This window comes from Aphelocoma coerulescens, chromosome 1 (genome assembly GCF_041296385.1).
Source record: "Aphelocoma coerulescens isolate FSJ_1873_10779 chromosome 1, UR_Acoe_1.0, whole genome shotgun sequence".
In the NCBI taxonomy this organism is placed as follows: Eukaryota; Metazoa; Chordata; class Aves; order Passeriformes; family Corvidae; genus Aphelocoma; species Aphelocoma coerulescens.
In genome coordinates this window covers 49,159,287-49,175,864 of record NC_091013.1, presented here as the reverse complement: position 1 = coordinate 49,175,864, position 16,578 = coordinate 49,159,287, and the positions used below count along the sequence as shown (strand labels likewise).

At 35.6% G+C, this 16,578-nt stretch overlaps 1 protein-coding gene across 3 annotated transcripts in view; it reads right to left on the bottom strand.

Annotated features, from left to right (window-relative positions):
* Positions 1-16,578, bottom strand: part of RBM26 (RNA binding motif protein 26) — a 52,421-nt gene that overhangs the window by 12,327 nt on the left and 23,516 nt on the right. For 2 of the 3 annotated variants that reach the window (XM_069008526.1, XM_069008535.1), the window contains exons 12-18: positions 15,794-15,958; positions 12,189-12,320; positions 11,118-11,189; positions 7,881-8,009; positions 5,649-5,723; positions 4,837-5,007; positions 1,020-1,124 (exon numbers count right to left, since the gene is read on the bottom strand). In XM_069008526.1, coding sequence (XP_068864627.1) covers positions 1,020-1,124; positions 4,837-5,007; positions 5,649-5,723; positions 7,881-8,009; positions 11,118-11,189; positions 12,189-12,320; positions 15,794-15,958 — 849 coding nt within the window. The remainder of the gene's footprint in view (positions 1-1,019; positions 1,125-4,836; positions 5,008-5,648; positions 5,724-7,880; positions 8,010-11,117; positions 11,190-12,188; positions 12,321-15,793; positions 15,959-16,578) is intronic. The other variant, XM_069008540.1, reaches the window with a different exon arrangement.

The following is a 16,578-nucleotide window of genomic DNA, read 5'->3' as shown; positions in this document are numbered from 1 at the left end:
ATATTTTACATGTCATTTAAGTCACATATTTTATGAAATGTAGAATTTATAAACAAGCTTTCAGTACACTTATGAAGTACTACTCACCATCAGAAAATATATTGTTAACTTAAGCTTTTGTGTCATCTCTATTTAACTGGCTTGGTTTATTAGCAAAACTATTTTCACAATTACCGAAGCTGCATAACAACTTAGTTTTAAAGTAAGGTTTTAATGCAACTTCGCCGCACGTATGTGCACTGCATTCATATGCAGTTATACATAAGACATGACCAAACTTCATTAAGACAAGAGCGATTTAAACGAAACAGTAGACCTGCTTAACAGTAAAAAGAGATAAGATTATCAGGTGATTTAAGCAGATATTACACAAGCATATAGGTAAGAAAGTGCACTGTAACACAGAATAACACCCACAGCATTCATAATTTCTCAAAATTAGACACACAAATGAAGAATTTTGTACGGCCATCCCCATTTTCTTTTTAAAAGCAAGTACTTGAAGAAAAAATTGTGTTTCTGTACATTGAATCCTTCTTGAAACATTATTTGCTTTGTTAAAGTTATCCTCTTGAAACCAACGCTGTAATAGTATTACTTTTGGCACCTCAGGCTTTTTGATTAATCTCATTAAGAGGATGCTAACACTTAAGAACAGAAGATCAGGCAGTGTTTTTTTAACTCTTCTGTGCCAAACACAGAACGACCTTCAGGCAACAATTTAAAAACACTCCATGTTCTCAAGAAAGCATTACTACCACAAATCTATAAAATATGTCATCTAAATAGTTACAGAATTTAAACAGATTAGCAATCACAATTAAGGACAACACTATTTCTGAATTCCACTGAAGTAGTGAAAGTGGTTTTTTAAAATATTGTCTAATTGTCTCCATCTACATGCAACTTAATACTGTACTCTGGCTAAAAACAGTTCATAATACAATACACAAGCTAATAAACATAAAGGAAAATATTTGATTAAAAGTTAATTGCTACAAAAGAAGAGACAAACATACTTCCAGCTGTAGTTCTGTATATTTTCGTCTTAATTCAGTAACTTCCTCCCCAGCTTGCATCTTCTTGTATAAATCCAGTTCAGTATCTAGTAACTCTTTCTGCATCTAAGAAATTGTTATGATAAATTATTAAGTTCCACAGTTCACATTCTCTACTAAGGGAACAATTGTTCAATAAAAAGCTGTAACTTTTCAGGTATACTGCTTGTTACACTGGGCTTCCACCTTCAAAAGCAAACCAAGCACAACCTAATTTTTTCTCAAGATACATACAACAGAAATTCAAGATTATATGGTTATGATGATGAGATAAAAGGAATTTTAAAAAAAGCAGTACAACTATGAATGAATAAAAAAAATCTATAATAAGTACTGAGAAAAAGCATCTAAATTTATTACAATGTCATAATGCAAAAGCACAAATGGTAGTTCTGTTCAGACCACAGTGGAAAAAACACAGAAAGTAACAAGATCTTTGCTAACAAAAGACTGATCTCTGATGCACCTGAATTTACCCTCCAGGACACAGTATGTTAAAAAAATTAATAAAGTTCAGAAAACATATATGAAACTGAAAAGTATCTCTGAACCCAAATTAAGACATGTTCACTGCAACCACTGAAGTGCAGGGAAAGATTTATGTGACCATGAAAATTTAATCTGAAGTTCTGATCCAAAGTGAAACCTCTGTTTTCTTCTTTTTAATGGAAGAAGCAGCACCCAAACACTTCAGTGACATCACAAATTAAGGCTAAAACTATGGAGGTCTGTGAAACAGTTTACGTTTACACCCACTGATTCAAAACAACAGCAAGGAATGTTTGCAAAGGCTGCATGTCAAGAGATGAAGGTTTCGCACTTGTGACAGTTGGAAACCAAGTATCAACACTGATAAAGAAAGGTGGTTTTGTTTCTTTTTTTCCTGGAAGCTTTAGAAGAAAAAAAAGCAGGATTATTCAACTGGCAACTTCAACCTCAAGTCCATTCAGCCCCATTTTCTGATTATCTACAGCAACCACAGGAAAAAATCCATTATCTCTTGTATAATGGTTTTCCAAATTTTCAAAATTGGAACCAGTGCTTCTCTCAAATCCCACTGTGTTGCAATACATCAATGACATGACAAAGAAGCGTTTCTGAAGTTTAATAATGACCAGCAGTCAGCACTCACAGAGCAGCCAGTGATGCTGGTGTAATAAAGACTTTTGAGGTTTATTATTAGTGGTCTTAATGAAGACTTCTCTGTTGCAGAGCCATGCCAAGTCTGAAGAAGAAAATACCTCCTTCAGGACAAATCAAGGGGCAGCAAAGTTTTCTCAATTAAGGAGGAAGAGCCTTTTGTAATCTGATGAACTGGAAGAAGCAAAAATAGGTAAAGATAATGGCACAGACACATGGGCCTCATCTTTCATGTCTTCAAAGTCTTCTTCAGAGCTGTCCAGGTTTTAAACACTTAAAAAATGCAAAAGAATCAAAACCAAACTCTTTCAGAAAATTGTCAAAGTTGTAGATTTTAACCAAAGACTCTGTAAAATCCTCACTTCCACAAAAGTCAGATGGGGCTGATGGGTTTTGCTATTTCAAATGTTAACAAAACTGCACACACATAATGGATACTTTGTCTACTATGAAGTGGGTTTACTTAAAATGCTTCTTTATTTTCTATATTACAAAGGAAATGGAAAAGCAGCTCAAAAACTTCATTAGAACTTCAAAATTAGTATATTGCCTCACTTTTTCTTAGCAAAAACAACTATCACATAAGGAAGTGGTGGACCAGGTTCCCAAATGAAGGGTGACATAGGCAGAAAAGATCTCTAGATAAACAAAACTGGGCTGAAGAAGAACCACCCGAAACATAAACACACCAATCCATACAACAAATTAGGAATGGCCTACACATCACCATCACAGGGGCTAGATCTCCTTTCTTTTCTGGGAAATCAGTGCCTCTCTAAAGAGCCTATACACTAATACACAAAACTTATGAAAGAAAGAGAAGTCACTGGATGTCTGTGTGTAGTTACAGGGCTACAATCTCCCTGGGACTACAGAAACATCATAGAAAAACAGACATGAGTGGAGTCGTACAGTGGACAGACAGAGCCTCTTAAGGACAAGCCAGGATGGTAAGGAGTAGGAGTTGCTCTTCATTAGAAAGTGAAGTATGAACACAAAGAGCTCTGCCTGGGGACAGATGATAAGCCAGCTGAAAGTTTATGAGTCAAGGCTGATGGCAGATCTATGCTGGTGATATTGCAGTGGGTGTGTACTACACACTACCTAGGAATGTAAAAGTAGATGAGGCCTTCTTCAGACTGCTGGAAAAAGCCTCCTGTTTGAATACCACAGGTCTAGGTATCTTCTGGAAAGGCAGCATGATTTTCAAGAATTGCATCCTCCAAGTTCCAAAGCACGCAGGAAATAAAGTTGGCAGGATGCTCGCCTGGATGAACAAGATGTTTCTAACAAAACTTATATCCAAAGCCAAGGTGTACAAGAGGTGGAGCACAAAAAGAACACAGTGAAATTGTCTGAGCATGCAGGTACTGGTTTGGAAAGCTAAAGACCACCAAGAGTTGAATCTGGCAAGGAGGGGTGAAAATCAAGAAGGGCTTTAACACAGCAATCAGCAGCAAGAGGAACACTGTGCTGTGAAAAATGTGGTCTGACTGCTGAACATTAAAGAGGACCTAGCAACAAAGGACATAAGAACAGTGGAGGTACTCAGTATCTCCTACTCCTCAGTCTTTACTGGAAAGACTTGCCTTCATCACTCTCATATCCTGAGATTGGAAAAAGCTGGAGCAAGAATCATTGAATCATCAAGGCTGGAAGAGACCTTTAAGATCAAGTCCAACCTTCAAGCCAGCACTACCACTATAACCCCTAAACCACTAAACCCTATCACCCAGCACCTGATCCAGATGCCTTAAACACCACGGGGATGGTGACTCCACCACTTCTCTCAGCAACCTATTCTGTTGTCTGCCCACCCTAACAATCTATGCCCATTTATCCATCAGGATAAATATATGCTTCAATTTTTTCTTTAAAAACTATATGAGAAGCTACAGTTGAGTACATAGAAGTAATTTCAGTATTTCTTTTTGGCATTTCTTTTCAAGGCTGTGATCAGTTTAGGAACAAATATTTCTATAAAAAGCAAAATACTCCATTTTAAAAAGGTGATATAATTGCATCTTTAAGCAGCTGGTAAACTGGTAACAGCCGTGTATCAACAAGAATGATAGCAGAGGAAAAATCTCTTCTCACAGGAAAACCCAAATATGGGCACCTAGATCAAAGGAAAACTGACCAGTATAATCTTCCATCTTAAAAGGTTAATATATAGACAAATTAAAGTGACATAAAAAGTCCCAGGGAATTACGTACCAGTACCGTTTGTTTTGCGTACTAAACCTGACCAGAAGACATTTGTGCTGCTTAACCATAATCTTTTTGCATAAGAAATATTATTTTCATAATTTCTATTAAAAATGTAAGAAAGCAATAGACTATACACAAAGCATTGGACAAAGTAAAAGAAAGAATCACAACACTTTTGATTTGTTTTTTTTGATCTTCCAGATGATGCAGTATCTGTGTAAGGGCAAATACAGCTTTTAGACAACAGCATGGTTTTAAAATTAACTGTGCTCCTTTGAAAAGAAGGCAAAACAAATCTCACTTCAAAGAGGACTTAAAAATTAAACCAGTTAGGGTTTTGAATATTGCTGATTGGACTACATATTTTTGTTCTTCTGAAACAAACATGTGAATTCATCTATTAAAAAGCTGATCAAAACTTGAGTACCTGAGTTTTAGTTTTCATGCTTTTTAAAGGAGTTCCTCCTGCTGGTGATACACCTTTTAATTCATCCTTTAACTTGGTAATGCTATTAGTCAAAATTTCCAGTGTTTTCATGATTTCTGCTTTGTCTTCGGACTTCATGGCTTTATTCTTCTCCAGCTTTGAAATCAGCATCTGTCCAATTCAGGAAAAAAAAGTCTTTTTACTCAGCAACTACTGTTACAGATCTGTTTTCCAGTGGTTATTATAACTAATGGGAAAAAAAAATACTGCAGTTCTTTTGCTGCAACCTACAAATCAACACATAGGACTTTTAACAGATTGTATTAAATTAAAATCTTTGAATCTCAGATTTGTTTCCTAATGGATATATGATATTTCCAATTCATTTGGACAGATTTGCTCGACACACTTGAATTATTTCAAAATTTTATTCAACTTAAATGACATTTTGGCTTTTTTCCTCTTCCTAAGCCTAAGTGCAGTCATGCATAATTTTCTACATCATTCTCACCTGCTCTTGTCAAACAGAACTTAGGTGCTCCTTTCTCCCAAACATATGCATTTTGCTCCCAAATCAGGCAATATCAATTAAAAATGGATATAAATGCATAAGCTTGTAAGGTTATTTTAAGTAAAATAACAGGACAAATTAGATTAAAACCATAAACTTAAAATAATATGATAATATCATTCTAAGAGAATGCTTATTTTATAGGCCCTTTTTTTGTTCATTCTTACAAATTCTGAAATATTTTACACTGAACTGAGATTCTATAACTGAATTGGAGACTGTCTTAATGCTAATATTTTACCTTCTGTGTTTCAATGTGCTTCTCCAAGATTTCTTGCTTCTTTTTCCTCACGTCTTGTTGAAGTCGCAATGCTTCCTAGAAGCATAAAAAGATTACAGAAAGTTTCTAGACTTTGAAACATAATGCCAGAATAATATACTATACCTGGCAACTACACAGTAGTAACTTACAATAACAGGGAAAAAATCAGTCACAGGAAATGCAAGGTACTAGTATTTCCAACTATGTTTTGGAACACAATACATCGCCAAATTAAAGAAAGATCTAATTATCTTAGTTAGATCTGTGCTGGGAAGACTTTATTAGTGCTCACATACAAAGTAACACCTTACACAACTCCACTGAAAGCTGAAAGGCAACATATTAGACTACCTCAAGAGGTACAGCATGCAAGTGTTTAAACGTGCAAGCACAATTATCTTGAAAGCAACTGTAAATCAAGTCCATCAATTAAAACACAGTCTCCAAAACTGTTACAAGTAAAAAGAAAACACATTCTATTTTCTAAACTTGAAGTGTCACCCAAAGAAAAGCACCTCTTTTGTGTCTGAGCACTCTAACTGGGAAGTGACAAGTACAGCTACTCCATGTGCCAACAACAGAACCTTGACAGGCAACGGGCAAATCAAAACGAACTGAAACTGATCAATAAGTAACATAATTGCACTTGTAATGAGAAGCAGGAGGAGATGCCACCCCTGCTGTGCTCAGCGCCTACTAATGGTGCTTGTGAGAAAGCAGTTGCTTCTTGTTCTTAAATACAGAAGTCTCAGACAGGAGAAAACCCTGAAGAGCTTTGATATCAACATCTTTAATGTAATAGTAGAGGAGAGGCAGAAGAGGATCAACTGGGATCAGATTGCAAGTGGAGTATCTTATACAAAGACTAAAAATGCACAAGACTGTAAATGCACAACAGCCATAGAAAAATAAATAGTAGTCAAGTTTCTGTATGTCTTCCCAAATACTGACAAATTCTGCTGCATGAAATGTTAGTTTTCCAATATAGTGTGCAATCATTTTTCTGAAGGGAAAGGAAGGTAAGGGGATGAATGCAAAAAAAAGCTAGGGAGACAGGAGGAAAAGAAGGGAGTGAGTCCCACAAAATCATGTTTTTCCACAAGTACTAGTATATTGTAACAGAAATCTCTGAAGGCAGGAAGGAGCACAAGATCACATGAAAAAAGAGCCAATCACTTAGGCACATCTTCAGTATCTTTTCTCAAGAAAACCTCTACAGCTGTTATGATGAGTCAACAATTTTATTACAAGTTTTTTGCCATTTTACAGGCATTTAGCATCTTAACTTGAAAGGTAAAGACTCTAATTGTAAAAAACATGTGTTAGGGGACAAATATGAAATGAAATTCCAAAATTAGAACTGCTTTCCTTAAAGTCTGGACCAATGGCAAAACTCACATGCAAGCTACAACCTTGCTAGTTCAAATTATATTAGACATAAATTATAGCAATTTACTAGCATTTGACCAGAATCTTTGTTTAACAATTATACTGATTTCAACACTTATGTTTGGACCTAACTTATTATTGTATTCGTAACTTGTGGTTAAAAAACAGTAAGACAATGTCCTGTGATTTAGTTTTTCTAAGTGATAAGAATAAACTTGAAAAAGGAGCTTTTCTGGGCTCTCTTTAAAATTCTAAGCAAGCTAAAATATAAGTGAGTGACCTGTTAAGGCCAAATAGGTTTTTGTTGCGTTTCCTTTCTAACATGAACAGAAAAGAGAAAGCCTAGCACTATGTAAAAATAAAAATTGGTGCAGAAGAACTATAGCTTGAAACAACAAAATGCAGAGTCATAAAATTCTCAGTTCTCTCAAAGAAACAATTTTGGTCACAAGTACGAAATACACTGAGAATAAAGGCCAGTTCCAGAAAGGTTTAAGAGAGCAGAACAGTGACTATACTATACTCCCTTTCACTCACAATAGACAAGTCATACCTCAACGTGTAGATTCTGATTCCAGGAAAAAGTGTTTCACATTTTGAATTTCTACAGTTTTAAACCTGCTTACACTGCCTGAACATACACTGAAAAATAACAAAACAATGCTGAATTTTCTTGTAATGTGTCGGGGAAAAAAAACATAGTGAATTTAATCTTGCAACAAGTTTCATCTACGTTCTTGAGATGAATATACATAGTGCTCTATCTCTAGGTCACAAGTTCCCAACCTAGGTCCATTTTATAAAGAAGCATATTTAATTTACCTGTTTTTTCTTCTGTGCTTCATTAGAGTCTAGCACGGAAGTGGAAACAACAGGCAAAGATTTCTGTGCTGCCTTCAAAGCAGCAGGGTTGTACACAGTTTTTGTCAAGCCAGTAGAAGTAGATAAAACCTATAGGAGGAAATCATTTTATTTTTTTGCCAGTGAATTTCAGTCTTTTAAAAAACCCACATGAGTGCTTAAAAATATATAAGCATCTTTTCTTTTGTCTCCTTTGATGATACGGAATATAAAAATTTGGTGTAGCAATTATATTTGGAGTTGTTGAAGTTAAACAATTTCTGAAGAGGCAGCACCACATCATCTTATAAATCCTCTCCACTGAGATTTTGTATGTACTTCCAAGTTTCAAATACATAAATATTTACGTATTTGAGCATAACTAAGGAAACAGAAGATTGAGATTTTTGCAAGAGTAACTGTTGTTTTTCTTTTGTGTTTTGAAGTCTCAAATACAGTATTTCATGGCTGCATGAATTTTCCAAGCAAAAGTTCAACATGATTTTAGAGACTAAGATCCAAAGTAGAGACAACAGTTTCTTTTCATATGCAGTTGGTGCAAAGTAGAGTTTGCACAATCAGCAAGAAGTAACTCAAGCACAAGGATGTGCTTCAACATCATACAGCAAAGGAAGAGACTCGTATGTCCCTCTGTTCTTACCTATATTTGTAATGAGGAATGAACTTCCTCCATGACTTACTGAGAACACAGATGACTGCTTTACAATCTCTCTAAAACATACTATGCACATCTCCACAATACCTGAAGATTTCAACTATTTTGTTCTCTTAGTATGTTCCTTAAAGTATATTTTGGGGATGCTAGTATTGAAAACTCCACAGCTAAATCCTAGAGATAATATAGGCATGATCTTGTCCACCTTGTTAACAAATAGCAGAAATTATGCAATTGGTATGATTTCCAGGAGTTTAAAAATACTTTCTATGTATGTGAAAAAACTAAAAGATGCATGCAGATTTTCTATTGGTCACCATGCACTCCATAAAATAGACACAATGTCCACCAACAGGAGGAAAAAAAAAAAGAGACAGACAAGAAACAGAAAGACAGAAAAGACCAAGCGATAAGAAGAATTTATAACAGGAACGATTCATATAAACCCTTTGCACTTCAGTATGATATTTATATATTTCTTCCCACAGTAAAGTGTTTTCAAGAGTACGCAGTGCATAGAAAACTACAGAAAGAACAAGTCAACGCACATTATGGGGTACTATAAAAGGTGGTACAAAATGCTCTAAGCAGGCCATTACAAAGATGAAGGATTTTTTCTAAATTTATTAAAGAACATTAAAGTATGCATATTCCAATCATACAATTTCTATTATGAAGTAGCTTTAGGACAGGCTACAAGACAAACAAACAGAAGATCAAGCAAAGACAAAAATATTGATATTTTTTTTTGCCCTGAACTGTCTTCAGGGCAGAGTAAACCACACCTCCTCATCTCTTTTATGTAAGAGATGCAAGGAGATGCCACAGCACCAACACAGACAAGTCAAAAGCAACACTAAGGTTTTCTAAATCGCTTAATACTATTCAAGAGAAGGAATAGTGTGAATAGCATGAACTCTTCACAACTCCACAAACTGTAAGTCCCCATACAGATCTTACAATGCTTCATAATGACTGTTTTATCACCTTTTTCTCCTGCTCTTTGGGAATAGCTATCCCCTTTCTCATTGCAAAGCTCTTGTCAAAACCCCTGTACTCCATCAGGCACAAAAAACCATCTAGGACATGATGCCTCGTTTTTTTGATGGATGTCAATCATTTAATTTCTAATGGTTATAGAATACAGTGACAGCAAGGTATTTCCTTGTAAAGAGGTAGCAGTAAGTAAAAACAAGTCAAATAAAGTTTCAGAAACCTACTAAAAATGTCAAAGGAAACTGCTGTTTTTCACAGCAAATCTAGTGAACAGCCCAGCAAAATCACATCTGTACTATAAGACAACACAACAGAAAAACATTCTAGCATGAATTTACTCTTTATAGAAAAATGTTTCAGGATAGCTCTACTCTTACAGAACGAAGAAAAAAAGTATTTTCACTCAAACTGCAAGCTGAAGCATGTATTCTGTATGTAAAATGTAGTTCAGGTATACATAGCAAGATTTAGAGTGCCAAGAATGGAACTAATCAAATTAACAACAAAATACAGTTAAGAAGCCTAGATCAGTGCATTTAGGCAGACTGCTCGGCTTGAAATGAAACAAAGACCCATTCTCTAATATTACAACTAATATTACCAACTTCAAGTATTGTTACCTTTGTATGCTACGTATCTCTGGAGTGAATTTTACCCGTTAGATTCCACTTAATCCATCAACTGCCATACCGATCACACTGAAAAGGGGTGGGAGGGGATGTATGTGGGGAAATACAGTGGATGCTTCATTTATTTCAGGTCAAGCTAACTCCCAATGGACAAGATATATACCTAGACAGAGGAATCCTGTTACAGGGTAATACTTGCTGTCTTTCTACGACGAGTCTTCTCAAATGAATGTTATAAACACTGGGGAAGCCTGTCCCTTAAGTGCTAAATAGATCTGGAAACATGCATTACAAACTTTGCTACTATAGTAAACACATCAACAACTTTGTATTCTGAAAATCGGAACCACTGGCCAAAATACATAGCTCATAATCACAGTTCAGATGCACCTTTCCCACCTTACCTCTCTTTGTCCTTTCTATACTGATTAATTTCCACCTTTATCTTTTCACAAGTACTGCAAATTGTAAAACCAAATAAAAGGGTAAATATTTACAGCATCACCTTTTAAGGGGCACAGAAGTCCCCTTAAAAAGAAAAGTCACATTTTTATAGAACTGCTTTCTATAGTTTCATATGAGGTATCAAAATTTATTTAGCTTTAAAATTTATTTCTGTATACTTCTATACAACTCAGGATTATGGAACATACCTAGTTATTTTTATGACTGAATAAAAGGAACCTGCTATATTAAACAAACTCCACAAAATAGCAGCTTTCGTCCTATTATGTCTTATTCTTCTTATAATAATTTAGCCATCTGCTGAGTTTTGATATATTATACCTCCTAAAACTAATCCTTAACAAATTATTTTATTCATAGTTATGAAACAAACTTAATATTCACACAAAGGGTTCCATAAAAAAATTAATTCTACTGAAATATGAGAGAAGAGAATATGAGACATTTTCTTACCTTTTCAGTTGTTGGAGTAACTGGCTTTGACACAAAACCCAGTCTATCCTTCACAGATAATTTAGTCACATTCTAAGAAAACAAAGCAAAATTATAGTTCAAATGCACACTACAAGTATTAGCAATCTAGAAAAAATATTTAAATAATAAAACCATAGACTTTTAAGCAACATTACAAGAAAAATATTCAACCAGTTGATAAAATTTATTATTTGCTTTTGCAATTAATACACATCTAAAATTGGGTAAGACAAATATGAAGCCAAATTTGGAATCAAAACTATACTACGTATTTTTTGCAAGAGGTCCAAGACATGCTAGCTGGCAGAGGATAATCTGCACAGGCCCTTTTAAATACACTACTGTTCTTGTGTTCTATAATCTGCTATTTGCAGATTACATCTGCTTCGAATGCAGAAAGTTGTTTGAATTTAAACTACAGATGTGTTATGATTTGTGCTGGTCTTCCTTTCCAGAAGTAAAAACAAAGCAGTGGCATAATGCTAATAATGAAATGTTGCAAATATAATAAAACATTAAAGACTATTTCTAATGGGAGTAACACACCAGATTCTGTCATTATTCACACTGGTACTGTGGCGACACTCTTCCTTGTATGAGGGGTGATGTACAAATCCTGAAAGCACTTCTAGATACAGACCATCATTCTCTAGTGGTTTTAGGTGTTTAACAGATAATATATACATATATATGTTAAAAAAAAAATAGCTTTTAGTTCTTTGCATAGAAACTCACTTTATTTTGAAATCTGACACCAGCAATGTAACACAACAATACTGAAACAATGTCAGAGCCTTTCAGTTTTTCTTTTTAAACTATGTAAAAAGCTATGATACTTAAAAATTTAGTACCATGTCAGGTAAAAAAGCCAAATGTCAATGCACTGAGGAAAACTTTAACACGAAAACACCACTAACAATATAAGCAGATGCACTTGCAAGCAGTAAATGCATACTTGCACTATAGGAGTAACAGTAACTGGTACGTTCATACACTACAGAACCTATTCTAGGAAGAACAGGCAACTGAATTTCTCACTACAATACAAACCTGAGCGACTTCTGTGTTGGCACCCTGTGCTTCCGCGGGTTCAATATTACTCGGAGGTACTGGGCCGAGCCGCTCCTTCACCGACTGCTTCACTACAGGCAAACTGGGCTGCTGCACCAAGGGCTGGATCACCTGGAACACCGGCCCAGCCCCCAGAGGCACAGCGCAAGGTTAACAACAGAAGGCTGCTACACTCGGCATTCAGTTAGTACACAACGAAATTACTGCAATGGCATTTCCATTTGCATTTCTTCCCTTCTACCATTCAATTCAGGCTTTTTCACCTGATGGGAAAAATAACCTCTTCACAAGATTTATTATGTTATACTGCATATTTGTGTAGTGCAAGTGGCAATAATATCCATTATGCACTTGCAGCTTACAGAAGTGACCGAGTAACTCTGATTTATTTCTATTAATTACATTTATTCAGCCTAACTTAAACTCTACCTGTTAGAACCAAATAAAACATAATGAAGAAGTCTTCTGATTCCTCTCACAACTCTTTCACCATCAACCATTTAGTTATGAAAAGACAGAATACAAACTTGTATGGCAAAGACTTTCACTTTTTACAGTGATACGTCACTTTTCACCTCCTGTATGTTTAACTTGGACAAAATAGGAAAAAAAAGGTTATAGAAACATGCAGTCATGAGACTGAAGAAAAAGAAAATAGAGCAGATAATCTTTGAACCTACTATGGATACCCTGACAGCTAACAGCTTTCCTTTTTTTTCTTTGACAAAACCATTCAACAGTTAAGACCAAAAAAAATGCTTCCAAGCAAGCTTATTGTCATATTTATAACCCTCAGAAGGTCACCTAATCCATTTCTCCACTGTAGGGCAAAGTCAGTTATGCCATTACTGACAGTATCTATCTATCTCGTTCTTATAGATTTCTGATGAAACAAGTCCTGTCACCTCTCTAGGCAAAAATGTTTCAGTATGCTTAGGCATTAGAAAATGTTTTTCTAATATTTAACCTGAATCTCTTTGTGCTGCCTTTTAAGCCCAGAACTTCCTGTTTTATCTACCTCAGATGTGGAAAGCGTATTATTTCTGCTTCCTGGCAGAAGCCTTTTGTTTGATGATTTATTATGGTTGACTCCCACCATCTTTACCTAAGTACTTCCACTCCTCTTAGAAATTCTACAGCAAAAATTTTCCAAAGTAATCCTGCTGATGAAATAGCAATGGTTAAGCAATTGTGCTGGACCAGATACTACTGAAGGGACAACTTAAAAGTCAATTGACTTTACATTGAAGAAAATTCAAAAGCCTGCCTTTGGTGCCTGGCAGACAAAATCTGGTTGGAAGCCATTACAAATACAGGTGAAATTAATTAACCCATAATTAATTAACATAACAGAAATCTTGACAAAAATAAAAATATTTATAGTGTATGAAGAAGTATAAAGTTTCCATACTACTAACTGATATGATAGCAAATATTAATTTCAATGAAAAGAGAAATAAATATTCATGCTTCTGAAAGACTTATGAACAAAAAATACCTGTTTACTGATTCAACAATTTGTTAACTGTTATATTTTGGGGTAGAAGAACACAGAAGCCTTGCACTTAAAATTTTAATTTCCTGTTGTAAATTTTTCTTGTTACTGTGTGCCTTCTGTCACCGATAACAGACTTCAAATTGCAGTCTGCTGACATGCGCTGAATGGCTGTTCTTGGTGAGGCAAGAACACTTAATACTGCCCCTGGTACTAAGGGAATTAATTCTCAAATCAGCAAGATTAACTTACTAAAGGTGGTGTGATGGGAAGCTGTTAACACCACTAAAAGTTAGGGGACTGCTAAAAATAACAAATATATAGATCAGATGTTTGTTTGGAAATACAGAGTTAATACTCCAATAGCACTCTGGATAGCATCATCAGCAAATAAGCTGATAGCACAGTCCAAGCTATCTTTTGAGTAAGAGGGAATGTCTGCAGGAATGCAAATGGCATACTCCACTGCCCTCTTCTGGCTGAGATGGAAATCAAGCTTAGAAAATGTAAATACCATTTTGAGCAGCACTACTTCGGACGAAGCATCAAGGATATCTATAAAATCTAAAGGATGATAATTGGGAAGATAGTAAGATGGATGTCATTAAAACCGAATTTTTGTAGATAAAAATCAGGGCATTTCTTACAAAAGAAGGAGAGAAAGGAAACTGGTAAAATGCTGTACAGCAGGATTGCCATGGAAAACCGGGTCACTGATTCTGAATGATGATGAAGTACACAAGAAGAGAAAGCAGGAATTCTCATCTCAGAGCAGCAATTGAAAGAATCCTCTAACAAGCCCTTCACACATTATATCAGCATATATAATCAAGTGACCATTGTTCTACAGAGCCTGTCTCATACTTTGAGGTGCAGAACTTGTTCCACGCTGATCGCCAGTCTAAAAAAGCAGGATACACAAATATTCTGAAGGATTTGCTACACCAGCTGCTAACTGAGAAGACTCTACTCAATAACCCACAGAGCGTGGGAGAACCCAAGGTTCCTCTTGTTTGAGTACAGCCATTATGACTGCTGAAGTGATTTAGCTTGACACAGGTTACAAATCTACCCCTCACAACAGTAATTGCTGGGTTTTTTTTTTAATGTTGCCAGTGCTGCTACAAACATGACAACTTCCAGTAGGTGTTCCTCTGCACTTCAATCAAAAAATGTAGATTTAGAGTATTTTAGTTGTAAGGGACCTGCAACAATCATCTAGTCCAACTCCCTAGTCACTTCAGGTTTGACCAGAAGTTAAACCATGTTGTTAAGGACATTGTCCAAATACCTCTTAAACAGTGACAGGCTTGGGGCCATCAACCACCTCTCTAGAAAACCTGTTTCACTGGCTGACCAACTCTCTCAGTAAAGAAATGCTTCATATCCAGTCTGGTCCTCTTGTCATACACCTCCAATCCATTCCCAGACATTCTAACCCAGGATATCAGAGAGATGAGCAACTTCTTCCCTAATTAAACATGTCCCTGATCGCTTCCTACAAAGTTAGTCTCTCTAATGAAGTTCTCCTCTTCCACTGTTGTTTGCAAGTCCTTAGATCTATGTGTGTATACCTGTATATGCACATAGGTACCTCTGTGTAAAACAAATTCTTCTGCTACTTTCCACAATAATATGCATGCTCAATAGGAAAGGGAAGAGGAAAGAGGGAAAACCAGCACCTTTTGGAAGAAAATGGAGATCATTTTTCAAGAAAAGAAATGTAACTCTGCTGCCTTTCTTATGCTCACCAGAAGAAATAAAAAAGCCGATACTAATCAAAGCAAAACAGATAGTTATTCAGCAGAGAACTATACCATATCTTGCTTGAGGTGATAATAGAGTGGAATTCACCAAAAATCACTGAAGGACTTTCTATAAATACCTTCAGTCTCATCTTGCTAACCAACTCCTGAACCTCCTATATGAAGTCAAAAAATTTGCAATTGAAGAGTGACTTTTGGAAATGCTTGATATGAAGTAGTCGTTATTTCAAAAGGACTTAGTTTACTTGATATAAACATTCTCTTAAAAATGTTTCCAAGATTCTATTTTACATAATATGCTAGAACAGACTTAAATCCTCTACCTTCTGTGTGGTAGTCTGGATTTGTGGCGCGCTGCCTTCTCGATGCCAATAAACTTTAATAAAACGATTATTTAATACTGCTTCTGTACTTGATATAGCTTTCTTTGCTTCCTCATGTGTGGCAAACTGAATAAGGGCACCTTCTGGATCACCTTGATATGCAACCTAAGATTTAAAAGGGAAGAACAAAACTTACCACACAGAGGATTCTCATTTGTGTCTAGATGATCATTAAATAATTAGTTCTAGGCTTAGAAGCTTACCATTTACACCCAATATGTGTCATTAGATAATACTTCCCATTCATGAGTCCATTTAAAAGGCCTGGTGTCAAAAGCAACCTTGAGTTTATGCTAATAAACCTTAAGAATAGTTAAAAAACCTCAAAGTAAAGCAAAACCCCCAGTCAACCAGTATTTCTGTGTGCAAATATAAGTAGTCGTTTGAAGGACAAAAGGAAACATCGGCAAAGTAAAGAAAATTTCTACAAAAAATGCATGGGTCAGATAGTAAATGTCCTATTTAATATCAGAGCTAGACAGAAAAGTTCATTTTGAATTTCCTCCTTTGAGCATTAATATATTATTTTAGCTTCAAAAGCCAAGATTATACCCTTTCCAAGAAGAGCATAGCTTGCAATCTCCATATGCGTATCTATCTGTCTCTCTATACACATCCGTATTTTACTTGCCTTAATGAGTAATACTGCCTGCTAATACACCCATATTCTTAGGTAAATTACAGAAAGGCTGGAAAAATATTTAATAGCAATCAAGAGAGATTTA